General features: G+C 35.9%; 1 protein-coding gene across 18 annotated transcripts in view; it reads left to right on the top strand.

Moving 5' to 3' along the window:
* Positions 1-22,136, top strand: part of MYCBP2 (MYC binding protein 2) — a 176,933-nt gene that overhangs the window by 149,070 nt on the left and 5,727 nt on the right. For 16 of the 18 annotated variants that reach the window (XM_030943587.1, XM_030943631.1, XM_030943613.1 and 13 more), the window contains 21 exons: positions 81-250; positions 969-1,213; positions 1,896-2,063; positions 3,723-3,880; positions 4,301-4,500; positions 4,782-4,931; positions 6,111-6,271; positions 6,880-7,036; positions 7,638-7,862; positions 8,470-8,535; positions 9,746-9,985; positions 10,116-10,214; positions 10,826-10,906; positions 11,515-11,781; positions 13,142-13,425; positions 13,559-13,655; positions 15,472-15,591; positions 17,170-17,271; positions 18,980-19,108; positions 21,596-21,728; positions 21,956-22,059. In XM_030943587.1, the coding sequence (XP_030799447.1) occupies positions 81-250; positions 969-1,213; positions 1,896-2,063; positions 3,723-3,880; positions 4,301-4,500; positions 4,782-4,931; positions 6,111-6,271; positions 6,880-7,036; positions 7,638-7,862; positions 8,470-8,535; positions 9,746-9,985; positions 10,116-10,214; positions 10,826-10,906; positions 11,515-11,781; positions 13,142-13,425; positions 13,559-13,655; positions 15,472-15,591; positions 17,170-17,271; positions 18,980-19,108; positions 21,596-21,728; positions 21,956-22,059 (3,356 nt within the window). The remainder of the gene's footprint in view (positions 1-80; positions 251-968; positions 1,214-1,895; positions 2,064-3,722; positions 3,881-4,300; positions 4,501-4,781; positions 4,932-6,110; positions 6,272-6,879; positions 7,037-7,637; positions 7,863-8,469; positions 8,536-9,745; positions 9,986-10,115; positions 10,215-10,825; positions 10,907-11,514; positions 11,782-13,141; positions 13,426-13,558; positions 13,656-15,471; positions 15,592-17,169; positions 17,272-18,979; positions 19,109-21,595; positions 21,729-21,955; positions 22,060-22,136) is intronic. The other 2 variants (XM_030943604.1, XM_030943736.1) reach the window with 1 other exon arrangement.

Raw genomic sequence — 22,136 nt, forward strand, 5'->3', positions numbered from 1 at the left:
CATGCCTCTTTTAGAGCAATAAATAATAGAATAAAAATCCTGCATTTGAAATCAGTTGTTCTCACCTTTCCCCCATGTAGGCTGTGGCCGCTATGCAGGTGGCCAAGGATACAACAGCATTGGGCATTTCTGTGGAGGATGGGCTGGGAATTGTGGGGATGGTGGCATTGGAGGGAGCACGTGGTATCTGGTGTGCGATCGGTGCAGAGAAAAGTATCTCCGTGAAAAACAAGCAGCAGCAAGAGAGAAGGTATTTTCAGCTCTTATGTTTAACTTTCTATCTTAGTAGTGCTGTGTTCACAACTTGAAAAGAAGGGCTAGTTTAAGTTCATAATTTGGGAATATCCTCTTATCTGCATTGTTAGGTTTAAGATAATGAAATAGAAGCCTCACTGGCTTCTGATCAGTTTTCTTCCCTTCGGATCATAGTGTGCTCAAATTTGTAAAGTAAGTTTATTTTTTATCCCTGTATAACCACAGGATTGAATGTAATAGTTTTGTTAGCATCTGTCAGTTTATTTAATTTTGAATGGTTTTATTTGTTTGCTAAAATGAGGGCTGTTTTAACTTCATGTTTAAAGTTTTTTCAATGATCCTAATAATCCAGATCTTTGCATACAAGATGCCACTAGAGGAGTTTTTAATGGGAATAGTACAAAAGGTGTTTTTCTTGTAGTGGTCTGCAAGGACTAATTTCAAAATCTTGCTCAAAGTATGCAAATATGTTGATGTTAATTATGCTAATTTAACTTTATTTTTAAACTAAATTTTTTGCACACAAAATTAATCTTGAGGCAAATGTCAGAACTATCAAACTATTAAATTTTTGCAAAGGTAGGAAAGTAATAGAAATGTCTTTTGTCATAAGAGGCATTTTACAATGGGTAGAATTAAGCAGCTGTATTATGAGATTGGTCGTCAGGTTTTCCTGTGGTGAATTTAATTATTCCTTATTTAAATCTATCTAGATTAAACAATCTAGGAGAAAACCAATGCAAGTTAAGACACCTCGTGCCTTGCCAACTATGGAAGCTCATCAAGTGATTAAAGCCAATGCACTGTATTTACTGTCGCTGAGTAGTGCTGCTGAGCCCAGTATCCTCTGCTATAACCCCGCAAAAGCATTCCAATCCCAACTTCCCAGTCTAAAAGAAGGAATTTCTGAAGACTTTCCCATTAAGATGCCGTGTCTCTATCTACAGACATTAGCAAGGTAATTAAAGGACATGTATGAATATTGATTTTAACACTCATCTGTGCAGAGTATTGGATAAAAATGTGTGTGTAAACTAAAGCTTACATAGAAAAAGACATTTTCCTAATTCTTCATGATGTTTTTTTCTTCTGTCTGTTTTAATCCATGATCCTGTTCAATCTTTTAGATTGTATTTTCTCCTAGAGTCAAATATGCCCTAAGTAGCTTTCAGATGCTAAATATTTTATAACAATTCAATTTCTGTCCAAAGAATTCAGAATTTCCCTAGGAGTTTAACTTAGTGTGTTAGTAGCAGACATACCTGCTACTTTTTTCTCTTCTCAGTTAAAAATAGTAAAAAGGCAACCAGAAGACTTGGGCTTTCTTGGTAATTCTAAATAAATTTCACTCTCGTGTCTATGTATGTTGGATAGACTTTTGGACCCAAAATACATTCTGGAAATGCCTGATGAAAATACTAAAAGATAGAAAAGGGTGATCCCCACTGCCTGTTGGTTGAGAATGCCACTGTATCTTCCATGAACACTTCAAAGTCACAACCAGTTTAAAAGCATTAATAGGTGAAGAGTACATGACTAGCATTGGCTGACAAAGTATACTGGCAAATGACTTCTGTGTATATGTGTGTTTCAGCAATTTTTAAGCTTTAATCCTAATTTTAAAATCTCATTTGGTGTAGGCATCATCATGAAAATTTTGTTGGGTACCAGGATGACAACCTGTTCCAGGATGAGATGAGATACTTGCGTTCAACTTCAGTACCTGCACCGTACATCTCCGTTACTCCTGATGCAAGCCCAAATGTCTTTGAAGAGCCAGAGAGTAACATGAAATCTATGCCCCCAAGGTACTTCCTTGTAATTCTAGGTACTACATACAAATGTTAAAGCAGTAGCATAACACCAATTAAAAAAAAAGGAAAACATGGCTGCAGTTAATAAGCTAAAGTATCAGATCAGTTTCTGAAATGGCAGCATAAAAACCAAAAGCCTATGAAGTTGTAGTTAGGAAATTTTCAGTGGATTATAGCATATCAGGTGTATTTTCAACTGTTAGCAGTGAAATATGTTTGAATATGTAAATATGCAAGGAATATACAAATCAGAACTGAAACTTTTTACTGTACTTCAGTTACTTCTCTCTAGAAAGATCCCGGGTTTACAGCCCAAATCCCCAAAAAATTGTTCAGTTGATAAGGACTCTTAGCATACAGGGAAATTTATCTGTAGCCTCTACTTCAGGCCTGCTTATTTCCCCATAGAGAAAAATTCTCCAGAATCTACAGAACTGAAGAAGTTATCTAAGGATCAATAATCCAAGGACTGTAGCTGTTGCAAAGTCTTTGAAAATGTAGCAGGTTTTTTTGACTCTGTATCTGTTCTTTACCACAACTGACTGAGTGCAGGCTTTTTGAAAGGAAGTAGCTGTTGTTCTTTCAGGATTTCATTCTGAAGGGAAGCTTGAACAGGAGGAAATTTCATTGCCTTACACTTTTCAAAGCAGATGTTGCTTCTTTGTTCTGTGGGACATAAAAATGTCACAGAAGAAATAACAATGCTGTCTAGGACCAAGAGTGCTTGATGGTTTCTGTCAGGTTAAGCCACTTTCTTGTCATGTAATGTTTACTGTGATCTAATTCAAGCAGGTATAAAAATTTTTGTTTCACCAGGGAAAAAATGGCTCTTAACTATTAATAATAGTCCAGAATCTACTTAGCTGCTCAGTGTTCTCAGATGTCAGTGATTCCTCATATTATAGTGAGGATGTAATGAAGAGAAAATTTGCTTTTTATCTGTTTTTATTTCAATTTGTTGTATTTCATAGTGACTGCACAAATAGTTTATTGGAATACTACAATCTATAATATAGTCTTTTCAGAAATAGAACTTTTCTAACAAAACTCCTTAAGAGTGCATCGTATTGGTATATTCCTTTATTAAAACTGTGGACACCATGGTCTCCTGAGGCCTGTAGGGACAGCATAAGCTGGGAGTCCTTCTGCAGACTGTAAGAAGTCCACTGAAGGTAAGGAGTAAAACATGTCAGAGGTATAGCTGTAGCAATTCAGATTTGACTTTAAGGCTAATGATGTTAGAAACTATTACTTCACATAAAGTTCTGAATTTCAGTTGGCTTGCATATAAAAAAGTCACTTCATAGATGTTTTCACATGCATTCTCAGGAGAAGTTTGGTCTGAAACTTCAAATTAGGCATGATCTGAATGTTCGTATTTCTCTAAAAGAAATACCTAAATTCTTGGAACTCATCATGTTCATCATTACATTTGTTTATAAAGCACTTGCATGTTTTTCACCATGTGTAATTCTAATATGTGCTCCTTCCTTTCCAGCATTTAAACAGTTCTTAGGTACATAAGACAAAGTTTCATGCAGTAGTAACGTTGTGATTATGAAATGCATGTATCCTTATTAATTATTGGTGTTTAATTCAGATACACTGTATATATTTGCTAATGAGTGTATTACTTCACTGATTTCTTCGTAGTTTGGAAACCAGTCCAATCACAGATACAGACCTTGCAAAGCGCACAGTCTTTCAAAGATCATATTCAGTTGTTGCATCAGAATATGACAAACAGCACTCAATTCTGCCAGCACGTGTAAAAGCAATCCCCAGGAGACGAGTCAACAGTGGAGATGCAGGTAAGAGCACAGACATCAGAAGCAGGGCAAAATGATTCAAGGATTTGCAATTCTTCTTGGAAACTGTAGACAAATACATTTTTTTTAAATACATTTTTATAAATACATATTTTTAGTTATAAAAATAATAGTAAACATTAGGTGCTTGGTAATCCACACAAAATTAGCCTAAAATTGGATTAGGATTTACTGTAATTCTAAAATTTCTAGTGACTCTACTGTGCCTGTTTTAAAAGTGAAGATGGTATTTTCTTTCTCAGTTGAAGCATCGTTTTTCCATATTGCTATTTTAATGCGGTTTTCTCTCAGAAAATAAAAATCATTTCTAAAAGTGCTTTATTGCTTTTCATTTTTACTGTGGCTATAAAATTGAAATGCTCAAGGAATCTAATGTATGCATATTTTTATGCTTTTGAATAGAAGTGGGGTCCTCTCTCCTGAGACATCCATCTCCTGAACTTTCTCGGTTAATCTCCGCCCACAGCTCTCTTTCCAAAGGAGAGAGAAATTTCCAGTGGCCAGTATTGGCATTTGTAATCCAGCATCATGATCTGGAAGGACTTGAAATAGCGATGAAACAAGCCTTACGGAAATCTGCTTGCAGAGTCTTTGCCATGGAGGTATTCATGTGCTGATGACTCTTGTATGATTAAAATAATGTGGTTGTAAATTCTGCCTTGGAATTTTTTTTTTTAAGATTATGCTATATTGGCTATACTATAGTTGTCATTTAAATAAACTGTTTTAGCTACAGAGCAATAACGTCTTACTTGAAGACCTTTGCATTATTATTTGCCTGTCCAAATCATCAGTGCATCTCCTTTAATAAATGGTTTAGGAAATGGTTTTACTCCAGGTTTGCTTAACCAGTTGGTAACTCCTTGTATGTAATTTGTTTTAGGCCTTCAACTGGCTTCTTTGTAATGTCATTCAAACAACTTCTCTTCATGATATTTTATGGCATTTTGTGGCATCCCTGACTCCTGCACCTGTAGAGCCTGAAGAAGAAGAGGATGAAGAAAATAAATCAAATAAAGAAAATGCAGAACAAGTAAGTGAGGTTCTGCTGATTTTGTAGGAAAATCAGAAATACTTCCATGTGAAAAACAAAATGCCTTAATCCTCCCTCTGTGAAACAAAACCTTAAATTGTAGTTGAATTCATTTTGTAGACACATTAATTTTTCTTCTGAATCATCACTTTCTATATGCTGATGAATCACAAGCATTAAAGCATTATTTTTTAATATTCTTGGGAAATAGGAAAGCAAAAAAAGCACAAGCACATTGCTAAATTTAAAAAAATAACCATTTGCTTTTTATTCCTCCTTTGCCCTGCAAACAGAGGGAAGAGAAAATATTTTTTAGAGAAGCTTTGTGGTTTGATGTACTGTGTCTTTCAATGTTCTAAGAAAAGTCCATAGTTAATTATGAAAATGCACAGTTAATTTACGTACTGCTGTGTACATGTATGTATATAAATAATTAAATAAGTAATTATATGCACAGTAGGTATACTTAATTCAATTATTTAAGAAAAATATATAGTTCTGAAAGTGTAGCCTGCAATACAGTACAGTCTAACATCTCATACTTCCAAAAGATATCTACATACAGCCTATTCTAGAATTAGCTCTGATTTAAAATGTTACCATGTCCACAATGAATAGCTCAAAAAAAATCATGCTAGTGTTGTCAATAAATCAGGATAATCTTTATCACTTCAAATCTAATCCAGTTTTGAAATTAGTTGTTCTGAAATTAGTCTTTTCAGCAGTGTAACCTGGTACACTGCTTTTCTAATACTGACTCATCTTAACTAAGGATTATTATTTTTACAGCTCTAATGAAATGCAGCAACTGATAACATCAGCTTAGTTATCAAGTTTGCTATGGGTGGATTTTGCTGCTCAGATAAAGTTGGTTTCAACTGCTGGAATATGTTATTTATTTTTGGTTTGTTTCTTTGTTTTCAAATTATTGCCATATAATGTTTCACATCTTTAAATCATGAGAAACGTGTGGCAGTGTACACTACACTTCCCAAATTCACTGTTTGAGGCTCGTGTGTAACTTACTCCAAAAATTCTCTGACAGAAACTGCGTCAAGTTCACATTCATTGTAAGGTTGTTGCAGTTACTCTTAAAGCAGACAGCAGAAATGTTTTTGTTTACTTAACCTTTTGTCTCAGAAAGTCTGTGAATAACACCCAAATTGCTTTGCTCTGTAGGAAAAAGACACACGAGTGTGTGAACACCCTCTGTCGGACATAGTGATTGCTGGGGAAGCTGCTCACCCCTTACCCCACACTTTCCATCGCCTTCTTCAGACAATCTCTGATCTTATGATGTCTCTTCCCAGTGGAAGTGCATTACAGCAAATGGCCTTAAGGTAAGCACAAATCAAGAAAGTTCTTGAAAAGGCTGGAAATGTTGTAGAATTACAGGTTAAAAGATTTTGCAATGTAAATAGGATGCTTGAAAACTTTGTGTGAGAAGGGGCAAATCTATCCTTACCACTAGGAAGGAGGTACATAGAAGACACTTAAGTGTTTATACATATAACTAATAGTATAAAAGACTTTGTAGAGGGGAATGTACTCTCTTTTAAATTCTATACAGTGTCCACTATGAAAAAGAAAACATCTAACAGAATAACATGGAAGGATCTGTGTGTTATGTGCATGGCTTTGTAGTGCCCTTTGCTCAGAAATCTGTCACTTGGATAGTGTCTTTAAACTTTGAGATTTTTTTCTGTGTATTTGTCTCAAAGACAAAAAATTAATAATAATGGTTGCATTTACTATTACAATTCTAAGGAAAGTCTATTCCTGCTTTCCTCAAAATGGTGCACTAGAAACACTTGAGATCCTGCAAAATTTGAAGTTATGCATTTATAGAAAATACTTTGAGAAGCAAAAATGTGATTAATAGTTTCATGGATAAGTTATGTCTTTTGCCAATATTCAAAATGTCAAAGTCAACTAAATGTATTTTCAGGTGCTGGAGTCTTAAATTCAAACAATCTGATCACCAGTTCCTGCACCAGAGCAATGTTTTTCATCATATCAACAATATTTTGTCTAAATCTGATGATGGAGATAGTGAAGAGAGTTTTAGTATCAGCGTTCAGTCTGGTTTTGAAGTCATGAATCAGGCAAGTATTACTGCTCTGGCTCAGAAGCAGAGATCATTTGTGAACTGTCTGTACTTCAATGATGATTCTCTTTAAATTAAAAGGTTCTTTATCACAATGTCATATTTTCTTGAACATATCTCAGTTTAGAATCTTGTCCCTGCTCTCATATTTAGCTTTAAAGGTTCAAATATTGACCCTTAGCCTGTATATCACCCGAACCTAAATTTTGGAGAAGTGCTTGTTTGCAAGTGAAGTTTTTGGGGAATGTCATGAAGTTGGTTGACTTTTTAAATATTGTGTACTTCCAGTTCTTCTTTGCTTACATCTTTTTCCTTCTGTTATTCTGAGGAGCATGAATTAATACTTCTGTTTAATATTTTTTAAGTGTTTTCTTCCATTTAGTAATATATTTAGGCATTTGCTAATATATTCAGCTCTTAGCTATTAATGTTTCCTTTGGCTTAAAGGACTGAATAATTTGAATCAATAAAGGACGAATTTCTTGGAGGGCACATTTCATCAAAACAGAAATGTCTGTGTGGTTTTAAAAATTGTAAACCATGCCCATGTATTTGGGCTTACTCTCAAGTATTTTAAAAATTCCCATTTGTTTTCACAGGAACTGTGTATAGTAGTTTGTCTGAAAGACCTCACCAGCATTGTTGACATTAAGACATCAAGCCGACCTGCCATGATTGGTAGTTTAACAGATGGGTCTACAGAAACATTCTGGGAGTCAGGAGATGAGGACAAAAACAAAACTAAAAACATCACAATCAACTGTGTAAAAGGAATCAATGCACGTTATGTTTGTGTTCATGTAGACAATTCCAGAGATCTTGGGGTAAGAGGAAAATAAAAGTGTCTCTCATTGAAGGTGCATAGTCCAAGCTGTATGTGTTTATCAATTAAGAGGTGCTGTTTTCTTTGTCAGCTGGTAATTCTAATGCAGAAGTTCACATTTCAAAGTGAAGTTTCTAAGTCCTGTCGTTTAGAAAGCAGGAACTGTTACAATCAGACCAGTCTGTCTGAATTTACAGTTACATAAAACTGAAACTGGGAAACTTAATTCTTAGTGGTATGTTCTATTTCAGATGCATTTTCAATCTTTTAATTCTTTTAAGTTACTTTTCTTGCTCATGGTTTCTGCAGAAGCATTGAAATAAGGAGCTGTCATAAAATCCCAATTTTCTAGACCTTCTACATGCTTTCTTATTGATCTGTACAGTAATGTTACATATATATCTGTATTTCAACTACAGCTTTCAATACAAAGAGCAGACTGTGTTAGAGAACTGTGTTTTGGAATTCTTTGTCCTTGCTTTTGATCATGGGGTTTTTTTGTAATGAAGCAATTTTTCTCTTAATGTATGTACTCTCTTAATACAGAAGAAGTAGTCAGAAGTGTCTCAGTTGAAGTGTTTCATTCTTATTTTGCTTGTTTGTTGCAGAACAAAGTGACCTCCATGACCTTCCTAACTGGCAAGGCAGTAGAAGATCTCTGCAGAATAAAGCAGGTAAACATTTTAACAGTTGACATAGAAAAACTGCTGCCATTTTTTGTGCACATACCAGAGATTTTTCTGAACAAATAGTTTTCATTTCTTACAGTAGATAAATTTCTTTGCAAATACCAGACATCATAAGAAGCCTTGGAAAATACTGTACTATTAATGACAGAATTCAGTTATGTATACTGACTATTGATCAAGCTTTTACCCTTCTACTGAAATAGAACAGGGTTATGTAAAATGTTCCTCAGATTAATTTAGTTTTAATTACTAAAATATGGTAACTTATCCTTTCAGCTGTAGAAGGTTTCCCCAAAAAACTCCCAGAACACAGGCAGGGACTGATTCAGCTTTGCTTGCTTCCTCTTTGCTCTGACACTTTTCCAACAGCTTTTTACCTTCCAGCACACCCACGTACTGTATCCTGTCTCATGGTATTTAAAAAGTGTTAGCCTTGTCTGCTGCAGCACATTTCAATGCAGAGTCTGAGAATTAATGTAGAAATGGGCAAAAACAAATATTAGCTTGATTATAAACGAGCCCGTGGATAGGAGAGAGGGCTCACTTGGCTCAGGGCTTGGGTTTCTCTGAGTAGTGATGTGAGGCACTGCACCCTTGCAGTGCTTGGTTTCCAGTAGTGACGCTGCAGTTTCATATGAAATACATGATTTCATATAGCATTATTTATGTTGGGTTTTTTTTAACAGTACTTATTTTAAAATACACCTTATCAGGTACAGTTCATCTTCCCTTTTTTACACGTAAGTGCTGCATGTCTTGGTGTAAGGATAGCAAATACTGACTTCCACAGAGTAACAATTTCTTTGGCAGGGGTTTGTGTGAATAGAGGTGAAATTATAATTGTGTGTTATATTTTCATTTAAATTACAGAGGCTGTTGGTTTTTTTTCCTAGGAGTAGTGACCAAATACTAGTTTTAAGAGTTGTTTTTTTAATATATGAGCTGTTGCTTTGATGATAAAAGAGATAGGTAGGCTACTATTTCTAATCAGCTTTACAGATAAAACTGAAATGGCTATGTCACTTTTTAATCTGAACTCAGGAGGTTGAATATTTTTATCATTAAACACAGGTCTTACTGCTCAGGTTGAGATTTTCATTACAAGCACAGTATTTCTTACAGTGATATATATGATGATAGGTGACTTTTTGTTTGATGTAATGTCAGTTTCCAACTTTATATTCCTCTTTAACAGGTAGACTTGGATTCAAGACATATTGGCTGGGTAACAAGTGAGCTTCCTGGGGGTGATAATCACATCATCAAAATTGAATTGAAGGGTCCAGAAAACACACTAAGAGTTCGACAAGTAAAAATTCTTGGATGGAAGGATGGCGAAAGCATTAAAATAGCAGGCCAGATTTCTGCAAGTGTGGCTCAACAAAGGAACTGTGAATCTGAGACACTGCGAGTATTCAGACTTATAACATCCCAGGTGGGATTTTAACGATGTTATGCAGTGAAAGTTACTGTGAATTGTAGGTTTTAAGTGCTTTATGTTTTAATGGAAAATGTCACATCTGCACAAGTTTGAGATACACTAATTAGCATTGTCTTTCTTCCAGGTATTTGGGAAACTCATCTCTGGAGATGCTGAGCCAACCCCAGAACAAGAAGAAAAAGCACTGTTGTCATCCCCAGAAGGAGAAGAAAAAGTACACAATGTATTTATTTGTATTCTATCAATAATACTTTGCTGAAAAAAAATTATCCAGGATGATTTTCAGTATTTGTTCAATTTCTTATGCTGCATAATTTTTAGATCAAAACTGAAGTAAAACGTTGCAATTGCTTATTTTTAAAATATCATAGTGTATTTTTAATACCAAGCCATGGTGTGTTTTTTAAAATTAAATTATAACTGAGGCATACGCATTTAATGGAAACTCCGTAGTAATGGTGATGCAAATGATGCCTACAATTACAGAAGTACTTAACACTGTAGTAATGGTCAGCCTGAAACTCCTGGCCATTATCTTTTGCTTCAAGAGAGGCTCTGTTAATATGTAGAGAAAAAGTATGAAGAAACTGCACTCAGCTTGTTTTGCCTATTATTTCATTTGATGCTTAAATTCCTCTCACAAAGAGAAAGTTAATACATTGATGAGATATTTATTAAGCATAGTTTAATTAATCTTGGTTATATATCTTCCTGTAAAAAAAAGCTACTAACTTATAAAACACAGTTTGTTGATACATTCCATGTTAATTGCTGCAGTAATTGGGAAGTGTTCTTGAAACTTTTTATCTAATATTAAACATGCTTTTTATGAAGGCAACATCAGATGCAGACCTGAAGGAGCACATGGTAGGGATCATATTCAGCCGGAGCAAACTGACGAATTTGCAGAAACAGGTCTGTTCCTTTGGAGATTATTTGAGGATTAAATATTGGAATCTTGTAATAAATGAGCTCAATTTCAGTGAATATTACTATGAAGATTTGTACAATAATAGAGCTGTTGATTAATTTTGAATTTTTTTTTGTCTAGTATGTTAAACAGAATCTACTCTTCTGTCACTTATCTTAGCAAACATTATAGTATCCTAAAAATTCTTTTTACCATGCTATTGTTTCTAAAATGTTTTTAAGCTTTCTGGTTATTAAACTGAACAAGAGACTATTTTAATAAGTGCTTTTATATGTGTGTGTTGAGTAAATGTATTTCTTAGGGGGTTTATGTGGAGTGGGTTTTTTTGGCCTAAATTCTATGTAAAAAGTAAATTAAAAGGCAGGATCTGAAATAAAATTAAAAATCATTTTGATTTAATTTTCTATAACATAGATGAGCAAATTCAGCATTTTATTTTTCATTTGAATTTATGCTAAAAAGTAATTTAAGTACAGGCCAAATTCCACAGGTTTCCTATTTTAGCCATACTCGTGCAGCTACCTAAACTACAACGTTTTGCACTTGCTAAAAGTTTTTAAGAGCTGCGGTGCGTTTGGCTTCTGTGTGGCAGGTGTGCGCGCACATCGTGCAGGCCATTCGGATGGAGGCGACACGCGTGCGTGAGGAGTGGGAGCACGCCATCTCCAGCAAGGAGAACGCCAACTCGCAGCCCAGCGACGAGGACGCTGCCTCGGACGCCTACTGCTTCGAGCTGCTCTCCATGGTCCTGGCGCTCAGTGGCTCCAACGTGGGCCGCCAGTACCTGGCCCAGCAGCTCACTCTGCTCCAGGACCTCTTCTCCCTGCTGCACACGGCTTCTCCCAGGGTGCAGAGGCAGGTCAGTGCTGACCGCTCCTCCAGTGCCTTGGTATTGCTGGAAGAGTGTCTTCGGAGTACTGAAATCGTGTGCTTGGAAAAAATACAGAATTTCTTTTGGGGAATTGAAGTGCCAGGTTTTAGGGTGCTTGTTTTTTCTAATGGTAGAAATGTCTGTCAGATGAACAGCACAGTGGTTTTTCAGTATTTCGTGATATGTATACATAATGCCTGTGTAGCCTGTGTAGGCAAGATGAGAAGTTTTTAATTACCAGAGTCTGTTGTGGACCTGGCATGAGTCCTTAGTGTCTATGTCTTAGGCTCTAAGTGTAGTAGTGTGGAGCTAGACAGCTCCTTTCTACTCTTGGTATCCTCAAGGTGAATTTTAATACCTGTTTCTTTCTGAATTTGAGTGTTGTCTGATTGTATATATAGTTATATGCACATACTATATAAACATATATATATATATATATGTTTAATAATACTAGTAATATATAAACATACAAAATTTTTGCATTAGTACAGTTAATGCACTATTTTGTTGCTAGGTGCTGTGCCTTCTTCAAGTGGATTTTAAGTTTCTGTTGCAGAAGTTTTTGTCTCGTACTCTTTATTCTTCCTTTTACAGTTTTTGAGCTGTTAAAATCTCACATCTCAACTTGCCTGGAGGCAGATACTTAGTAGTTGCGATACATAGCTTTTCAAGAGAACATTGAGGGCTTGCAAAATTACATATGAAATATTAAGTCCTTAAGCTTTCATCAGCTTTCATGCTGATTTGCACCAAACTTCACATGATACATGCAATTTCAACCCCAGCTTCACCAGTTGGTAAGGTTATATGATTTCAAGACAACTCTTGTTGGGTCCAGAGCTATTGACACAGCAAAAAAAAAAATCCAGTTAGACTATCAAAAGGGAAAACAAAGGCATTGGAAAAGAGTATTATAATTCTCAGTACCTCAGGCAAGTACTTTGTTTCCAGAAGTCTGAAGTGTCTTTAACAGTTCCACCACAATTTCTGACGTCTCAATGAACATGAAGTGGCTACTGTACAAGCAAATCAAAGTTGTACAAACATGCGTATCACTCTTATCCTAAGTCCAGTACCAAACATAATTTTTTAGTATATGGAGACTAAGTATTGTTTGATTGAGATCAGTTTTAGACTGTTTGCCTTGTCTTGCTGCTTACATTAAGAAACACTTCATTGTTATATAGAAATACTGCAGAATTTCTTACAGGAGTAATTAAGTACAGCAATTAGATGAGTCCTTCTAACTGAAATAAATTGTGAAGAAGGACTTCATGTGATTTTTCTTGAAAACTCCAGCTGTCTTGGTAAGAACTGTGGTGTTCTGGTTTTTTTTTTTCTCCAGGTAACATCATTACTGAGGCGTGTTTTGCCTGAGGTAACCCCCAGCCGCCTGGCAAGTATTATAGGGGTGAAGTCTCTTCCACCAGCAGATATAAGTGATATAATTCACTCAACAGAAAAAGGAGATTGGAACAAACTAGGGATCTTGGACATGTTTTTGGGATGCATTGCCAAAGCTCTCACTGTACAGCTAAAAGCCAAAGGAACTACTATCACAGGAACAGCTGGCACTACTGCAGGCAAAGGAGTTACTACAGTCACACTTCCAATGATCTTCAATTCCAGGTTTGTTTCAAAATATGTAACAAACTACTACAACCTACTGTATGCTGAGTATGAACACTATTTCTTTGTGCTGGATTTTGACAAATACTAGCTATTTGAGTTTATTTCATCTATTACCATTTATCCTTTGCAGCTATATTCGGCGAGGTGAAAGTCATTGGTGGATGAAGGGGTCAACACCTACCCAGATTTCAGAGATCATCATTAAACTCATTAAAGACATGGCAGCAGTGAGTTTCTCTCCTTAAAATGTGGATGATATTCAAATATTTCTGATAATGAAAAATACATTTTTTATAAATTCTGTTACAGTTAGTATCAGATTGAGCTGTTAAATGTGAATTGGTCTCAAGAAAAAAAAAACCCATACAGTTTTCTGGACGGAGTCTGGGGTTAAAAGCAGTAGCAACTGAGTTCTGATTCTGCTAAACAGAAATCCAGTTTTGAAATAAGCTTTTTAAAAAGTTGCTTATACTAGAAATTTAAGAGACAAACACAATAATTGTGGGTAATTTTCTAATATTTTTAACTTTAAAGTATAATTTTTAAATCTTGAGTGCTCAGAACTTCAAGTTAAAAGCAAAACTTATCTGTGAAGTAAAATAACAGCATTGTTTTCATGTAACTGTATGTAGACTTACTGTATGGATTTTCTGGTTGAGATTGACTTTCAGTCACTGGAATCTACACTTATAGTTACTTATTATTTCATTTATTTGTTCCATAGTTCTGCTTCAGACAATTTTTTTGGCAGAAAAATTGAAGAAAAGTGAATCGGTTATTTCCCAGAAATAATATTGGCAGAAGAAAAGGTTCTGTATATGTTTCTGGGAAAGAAATTTAGTTAGGAAGTTGTTTTTGTTTTCCTTAATTCTGCACCTATTTCAGTGAGATGTTCTAAATGACCCAGATTTTCCTCTGTGAATACCCTTTGAAAGGTTTTTCAGTATCTTCAGAATGAAGTCCTATTTTCTAAACCATTCACTGTGCTTGGATTAAGGAGATTCCTTCTCAAAGTTGCTGAAGCTGGATGGGAGTTTTCTCTGTTGATTCTGACTACAAGATTTTAGAATCTCATAATTGATAAGGTTACAATTAAAAGTCTGTCTGTGTTGGAAAACTTTTATTTGAAGCTTTTTAGAGCTGCTAATTATCAGCAGGGTGGCATCAGTGTAACTATCCTCTTCATACGTGTTAAAAAGGTGATTCCTTTCACATAACATTTTCACCATTTGCAGTGTGTAGCTGCCTGTATCTGACTTAGTCACTGTAGCTTCCCTTTTAGAGTCCAGTGAATCTCAATTATGTGTCACCTTCAGCATGAAGCTTAGGACTTTAGAGATTACAGTAAGAATTGAAGGATGCAGCAGCCTCTGAATCAGAAACTTGAGAGTATCAGTCAGTGCCACAGGGTCAGAATGTTAAAGATTGGAAAGTATGCTGTGGTTCTGATGTTTGCTGTGTACTCCTCTTTATTTCTTTCTAATACAGGAACTGTGGAGTCTATTCAGGAGGCTGAGCTAGACATGTGAAGCTAATTTTTCTAGGAACCCTCTGTCATCTGTGTGCTGGTCACAGTCACTTATCCCTGCTCCAGCTCTGCATCTTTATTTCTCTAGTAGGGGTGGGGGACACTTTAGGAAAAGGACTTTCCATTCTTCAAATCATATGCCCTCTACCTGTTCCAAGTTAATTATTCCAGTAGTTGCTCAGAGACAACCTCAGTCATCTCAGTATTTGAGAGCTAATTTTTACCAGATCTGTCTGATTTGAAAATCAAGGCCAGGTTGGATGGGGCTTTGAGGAACCTTGTCTTGTGTAAGGTGTCCCTACCCATGGCAAAGGGTTGGAACTAGATGATCTTGAAGATCCCTTCCAACGTAAATAATTCTGTGAAAACACCTAATTTATCAGTCATCCCCGATTTCCTCTTTTTCTGTTCTAACTTGAGATACTAGCCTAATGTTTTGTAGCAGTTCTAATTACAATTTTACTTGCTCTTTATATTAATAAAAGCTGTAATAAATTGAGCTTCCTCTTTAACAGGGTCATCTGTCAGAAGCTTGGTCACGTGTGACAAAGAATGCTATAGCTGAAACCATCATAGCTCTGACCAAAATGGAAGAAGAGTACAGATCACCTGTGAGGTGCATTGCAACAACCAGAGTAAGAACTTCACCAAACTTACCATTAGTTCATTGTAAATGTGTAGTAGGAGCCCATTCAAGAACCTTCTTACATGTCAGAAATACACAAGCCAAAACTGAATTAGAATTAAATGTGCATCTAGGGAATCTCAGAAATAATGAATAAGTGTGATGCCTGTATATATTTGGAGGTTTACTCTTTAAATAATTCTGCTTGAAGTTTGTCACGCTTGCCTTACACGAAATGTGAGATCATCTGTGTGGAAAATTGCCCAGTATGTATCAGCTGTGTTCTTTCAGCTCTCCAAGCAATTATTACAAGTTGTTTGACTGCTGGGTAATCAGCTGCCACATCTTAAGGCTATTATGAAAACACTCTGACAGATGTTCTCTAGGACAATTAAGCTAAGCGTCAGTTGTGTTTCTCTCAAAAAATATTTGCTGAGCCCTTCATTACTGACATGGTGTAACCTGGTGGTTTCCTTTGCTTGGTCTTTACTTTGTCTGTGAATCTTTTATAGAAACTAAGGACTACTTTACCTTAACAGATTGCTTGAAATACCATGGAAGGTATATTTGTAAATTATTACATTCCTGCTGTCATAGGGAGCACTGATTTTAGCTTCTCAAGCTTAATAATTATGTGTAAAAGTAAAAAAAAAAGTTTGCAGTGGTTTCAAACATTTGACACTCCCCTTGTTTTCCATCTCAAAAGGCTGTACCAGTTGTTCTTTTCATCATTTTTGTTACTCATATAGTCTCTGCTTTCTGGAGGTCACAGTCTTGGATTTCTGCTGTTGTCATATTAGTTTAATCAGGTCTTAGAGGAGCCCTGAATGTCAGCCCAGCTGCTCCTGTGACTGAGTGTAGTTCTGTCATGGAGATGGGGGTTTTGAGGGAGAGTCCAGTAAAGTTTCTCAACAAAAACAGTTCTATTCAAATCAAAGGTTTGATTAAAGATTGCTCCAAAAAACAGCTGTCAAGTGCCTTTCAGTTTTGTTTGCAGTGACAAATTATCCTCATGTAGCTCATCTGTTCAGGATTTCCCTTTAGTCAATGGAGAAGAAGAGAGAAAAGCTTCCTTTGACTAGTTACCTCAGAACCCTTTTCTAGGTAATGCCAATTGCCCTATGCAGTGAGGAGGGAACAGGGAAACGAAGTCTCACTGTGCTCAGGTTTTTGGGTGGTTGTTTTTGGGATTGATTTTATTTTTATTAGTCTGTGTCCTTGAATTTCTTCTTCCCCAAAGCCTACAACGTTTGGGTCAATGTACAAGTCTGTATTTGTCATATTTCTTCATAATGTGCTTTGGTTGATCTTTCTGCACTTTTTTCTTTCTTGCGTGCTGACTACTGTATTTATAATCATAAAGTGACATACCTGAAAGGAACAAGGTAGTTCCCAAAAGTTAAATAAGTTTTATTGTGTTGCTGACTTATTTGGGAAAATCAACTTGCATTGTACGAGCAGGCTTCAGCTAACAATAATAGAGTTTGCAGGTAATGGTGACATTCTTATCTGACAAAGTTTCTCTCTTCAGTATTTGGTTTGATTTTAATATGTCTAAGACATTTAATTCTACTTTGCCTTTCAATAGCTGTGGCTGGCCTTAGCATCCCTCTGTGTACTTGATCAGGATCATGTTGATAGACTATCCTCAGGAAGATGGATGGGAAAGGATGGGCAACAGAAACAGATGGTGAGACTGAAAATCATACAGTTTTGTGTTTGATATATTCACTCATCAAAGAATTTAGAATAATGATGGAGAATGGTAAAATTGGCCTTTCTTCCTTTTCTTCCGTCTCAGTGGGGATTGCATATATGTTTGAAGTATTTGTGTTCCCAATAAGTATTGCTCAGAAAACAGAAATTCCAGCTTAAAACAGTAATGTTGCAATTCTGCCAGTATTCAGGATGAAACACAGCCTTCCTAACACCTGTGGCATTAGTTTTTTAGTAGATTGACTCAGTTTGTACAGCACCCTCTATCAGAGCTTTTTCTTTGTCTTAATCTGTGTCACAAAATAAAATCGATTCTTTTGTGTTACTCAGTAACTACTTCACTGTAATTTAGCTTCCTCTTCCCCATCTAACTAGAGAATGATTACCCCAGGGAGAAACTCCTCCTAACTGAATTTAGTAAAACTACCATTAACTCAGAGGATTTATAAATTTGATATGGAATATGATTCTCTCCATACTTTTCAGTTGACAAAATGCCTGTACTTTTCCATATGACAAAAACTTGTGATTTTTTAATACCATATTAAAAAGAGCACAGTAATGAAGCTGGTCTCTCTAAATCTTGGTTAGGTGGATCCCTGTGGGAAGCAAGGGAAGGGTGTGCAATAGCAACCAAGCTTAGTTAGAGCAAAGAAGCATCCAAACCAGTTTAGTGTAGGCAGAAACAGAATACAGGAGGCATAGAGCTGCAGCAGCAGCAAGGAATAAAACTCTGCTGAGACAGAAGCAGACCCAGAGGTTTCTGAGGTGATTAAGAAAGTCAGAGGTCTTGGAGATGTCAGAGGAGCAGACAAGACATTGCTAAGCAGGTATTTAAGCTGCTGAACCCAACCTGAAATTCCCTAGTCCTGTTCCACATCAGGATATTCAAATGTTGAGGTGGACTGTGTGTCTCCCTACCAGAACTGCTGTGAGAGAACTCTGTTCTAAGTTGCATGAGAGTATCATGGAAACCACGTGTTACAACAGACCATGTATTACAATGGAAACTTGTTCTCAGAGACGTGATAGTCAAAATCAGTTGTTGAAGTCTATTTGCAGGGATATTTTGAATTGCAAAATCCTGTAGTTGTTGAAGTCTATTTGCAGGGATATTTTGAATTCAGAACCCTGCTGAATTTTTTAAAAAAATCTGTCAGTAGAGCAACGTATTTTTATTATGATTTTGAAGTTTGTTACTTCAACCATACTCTCTTTGAGGTATGAATGACCTACAGCTTTGTTTAGATGTTTGAAAAGAGTAAACATACCATATCAAAGTATTGAAGGGTAAATATCATGCCTGTTGACTGACCTGAGTACTCATATCTCTGAACTTTTCCGTTAACATGCTCATAACCCCTTGTTACCACATCAGACTAGTTGAAAGTGATGTCTCAGTGGTATTATTGAAAAACACATTTTTGGTACATCACACAAAATACAAGATGAAGAGTATCAGAAAAACTGATGTCAGAAATTGACGGGATTTGTGTCAAGGAATAATTGTTTAAATACTGATTATTTTAAAGATAGCATAATAGTCCAAACAAGCTCTTTATCCACTTTTATAAATTAGAGGGGTGGTGTAGGGTGTGTGACTGAGGGGAGAATAAAAACAGATGCTGGAAGGAAGTGAAGGACTTAATAAAGAGGAATTACTTCTTTTTTTTTCCTCTCAGCCAATGTGTGATAACCATGATGATGGTGAAACTGCTGCAATCATTTTATGTAATGTCTGTGGGAATTTGTGCACAGACTGTGACCGATTCCTTCATCTCCATCGGCGAACAAAAACTCACCAGAGACAGGTAGAGTAAACATGGCCCCTGTTGTGTGCACTGCATCATGGTGTGCATATTTATATAAATAAAATATAACCAAAAGGTAGTAGCAAATACTGAATCTGAAAAGGGTGTTAAATTTTATTTTGGAGATGTGATAGATGTGTTTCCAGTTAATTCTCTTCACTTGTTTTGGGTTGCGTTCTCGTGTCGTTTATCTTTCACAAAGATTAGAAAATCTTGCAGCAGTTCCTAATTCTAGTTCTTATGCTACATCAGCTTTTTCTCTCTTGGTTAGGAATGCTTTTTTAGGAGAATTTAGAAGCTGCATAGACTTTCTTAAGTATATGTTGGTTCTTTATTCCTGTTAAATTTGATCTTGTTTACTACTTCTGTCATAGGAGTCAGTGCTTGTCAACCTCTTCGTTTCTAATGCATGTGTATTCCTTTTTAATATCCAGGAAGATGATTTGACAGCAAATATTCCTACTGGTTCCCCTATGAGTTTTCTCTTATTTTTCAATATTCCTCTAGCTTTCACTGTGTTTTAAAATACAAATATGTTTTAAATCAGAAATATGTTGCCCTATCCATAAGCTTGAAAATTTCCTGACTTCTTTTGGTTTTGTTTTTAGGATTGAAACTTCGACTAGATGAGAGTTTCTATAACTGGCTGTGTACTCTGCTAATTATCATTCTTCTGTGTTATTCTTTTATCCTTTTCATTGGATTTTTTCTTTTTGTCATTGAAATTGATGTTGAAGATGCCTTTACTTCTAGAATTCTTGAACATTTCCCCTTTCCTGCCTCTATTCCTCATTTGTGGTTTGTTGTGATCCTTTATTTTTCTCTTTCCCTCTGACTACTTATACTTGTACAAGGATTCAAATAATAAATGTCATTAATAAAGTTACTTCAGTGGAACTCAGTCCTCTTCTCTCTCTCCTACAATGCATCTATATTAAATTTTTAGTTATGTTCAGGAATGGGCTTTTAAAGAAGATGATCATGTCTCCTTAAAGTACAATGTTTTCTGTTACTGAGCAGCCTTGGAGTGCATGAACTGAATTGGTTTTGTTTGCTTTTAGGTGAAACTAAAAGCAAATCAAAAGATAGATGCAGAGACACACTGCAAATGGTTGTTCAGTGCAAGGGATAAGCTGCTCTAGAGCACTTGTGGTGTAAACATCAGACCTTTGGTGCTGAGTTTCACTCTCGAGTGAAACACTCCTCTGGTGCCACTGCATTTGCAGTGTAGTCTCAGCCTGGCACTGCCATGGGTGCCTATTATCTTCTATGTCTTAGCCAGAGTCTTTGCAATCCCCTTTGAAATTTTCCTGTTTTGTCATCCTAAGAAGATCATTTTATGTCTACTCTTCTGTCATGGCACAGAACAGTCTAGTCTCATTCATTTTTCTGATTTCTCCTATATAGCCTGTTCAGATTACAGTTGATAAAAAGTAAGTTCTTATCTCATAGAAAACCTCATATTTTTCCTTTTATCTGTCCAAAATAGCTATTTACTTCTAAAAGCATGTTTAAAGTTCTGCTCTTTATTCACCACTTTTACCTTTACATCTCATATGTTGAGCCTCTCAAATTCAGTTTCAATTCTGTCATGTTCCCTCTGTCCTATTTTCTGTTTGCTTCCTGTTCTTTGTCCAACTTCAGTCATACATACCTCTCCTATGTATTTTCTGTCCCCTCCAGAAAGGACAGTCTGTAAGTTACTCAGATGTGCTTATATGAATACTTTGTGAAGCAGTTAGGGTTTTTTTTTCCTGATTCTAGTAAAAATTAGAGTGAGCTGTATACATCCATACCTGGGAAAATTCTAACTTTCCTTGCATTACAGGTGAAACAAATGCAAACAGAACTGCCTTCAAAGCTTGGGAAAGGAGCAAAAGAAGAAACTGCATGAAATTCCCTAAGGATCTCTTGCAGTTTTTTTTTTAATTTGCAAAAACTTTTTATTTTCCTCATTTTAGCCAAAAGTATCCACTGTGTATTTATATGAAAGTCAAAAATACTAATATTACACATTTCTATAATTGTCACTCTATAATACTTGTTAAGACCCTAATTCTCAATGTTGCTTTGATAAACTACTAGCATGGTTATATGAAGATATTTCTGATGTTTTCTTGTGCTTTTAAAATTCTGTGGCCTACTGCATGTGTTGGGTAGGAATTATGACGTCCAAGCTCTGTATTTATTAAATCAGAAAAAAATGTGCACCTCTATTTTTAGCATTGCTGCACTGTTTTTTCTGCACCGTGTTAGATCAAGAGTTAATTTTATTCATTTTTACTTCTAAAAACATGAAACCTTTATCCTGCATATCTGCAATATTTACAAGTTATGGAACGTATAAAAGAAGAACAACTTGCAGTAGACAATCTTACAGAATCTGTAAAATGCCTGGTCTAAATCCAAAGAGCCACAAAAATAACGGAGACAGGTCCATGCTCTAATTAAACATGCCATTTAATATCTGTTTGGTTAACTTGACAGGTGTTCAAAGAAGAAGAAGAAGCTATCAAAGTTGATCTCCATGAGGGATGTGGTAGGACCAAACTTTTCTGGCTGATGGCATTAGCAGATTCTAAAACTATGAAGGCTATGGTGGAGTTTAGAGAACAGACAGGTAAAACACAACTGTTACTACTTGTTCTTTATCCTGGTTATTGTGATCTTCACCTGCTTTAGGGCAATGCTTTTAAATATTTGTTAATAAAAGTAGAACAGTTTAGCTGCATAAGAATTGCTAGCTTTCTGGTTGTTTTCTGTGAATGCTGCTTTGATGTCTGATAGAATGTCAGTACCTTGTGTTTCATGAGAACATTTTTGGCCTTGTTCTCTCTTGCACTGTAGGCAAACCGACCACCAGCAGTTCTGAAGCATGTCGGTTCTGTGGATGTAGGAGTGGAACAGAATTATCAGCAGTGGGAAGTGTTTGTTCTGATGCAGACTGCCAGGTGTGTATTAGCAAGTATCAGTCATCATTAATTACATAAATAGAAGACAGCATAGGATGAAATGGGTTTCTTATTTT

This window comes from Camarhynchus parvulus, chromosome 1 (assembly GCF_901933205.1).
Source record: "Camarhynchus parvulus chromosome 1, STF_HiC, whole genome shotgun sequence".
NCBI lineage: Eukaryota > Metazoa > Chordata > Aves > Passeriformes > Thraupidae > Camarhynchus > Camarhynchus parvulus.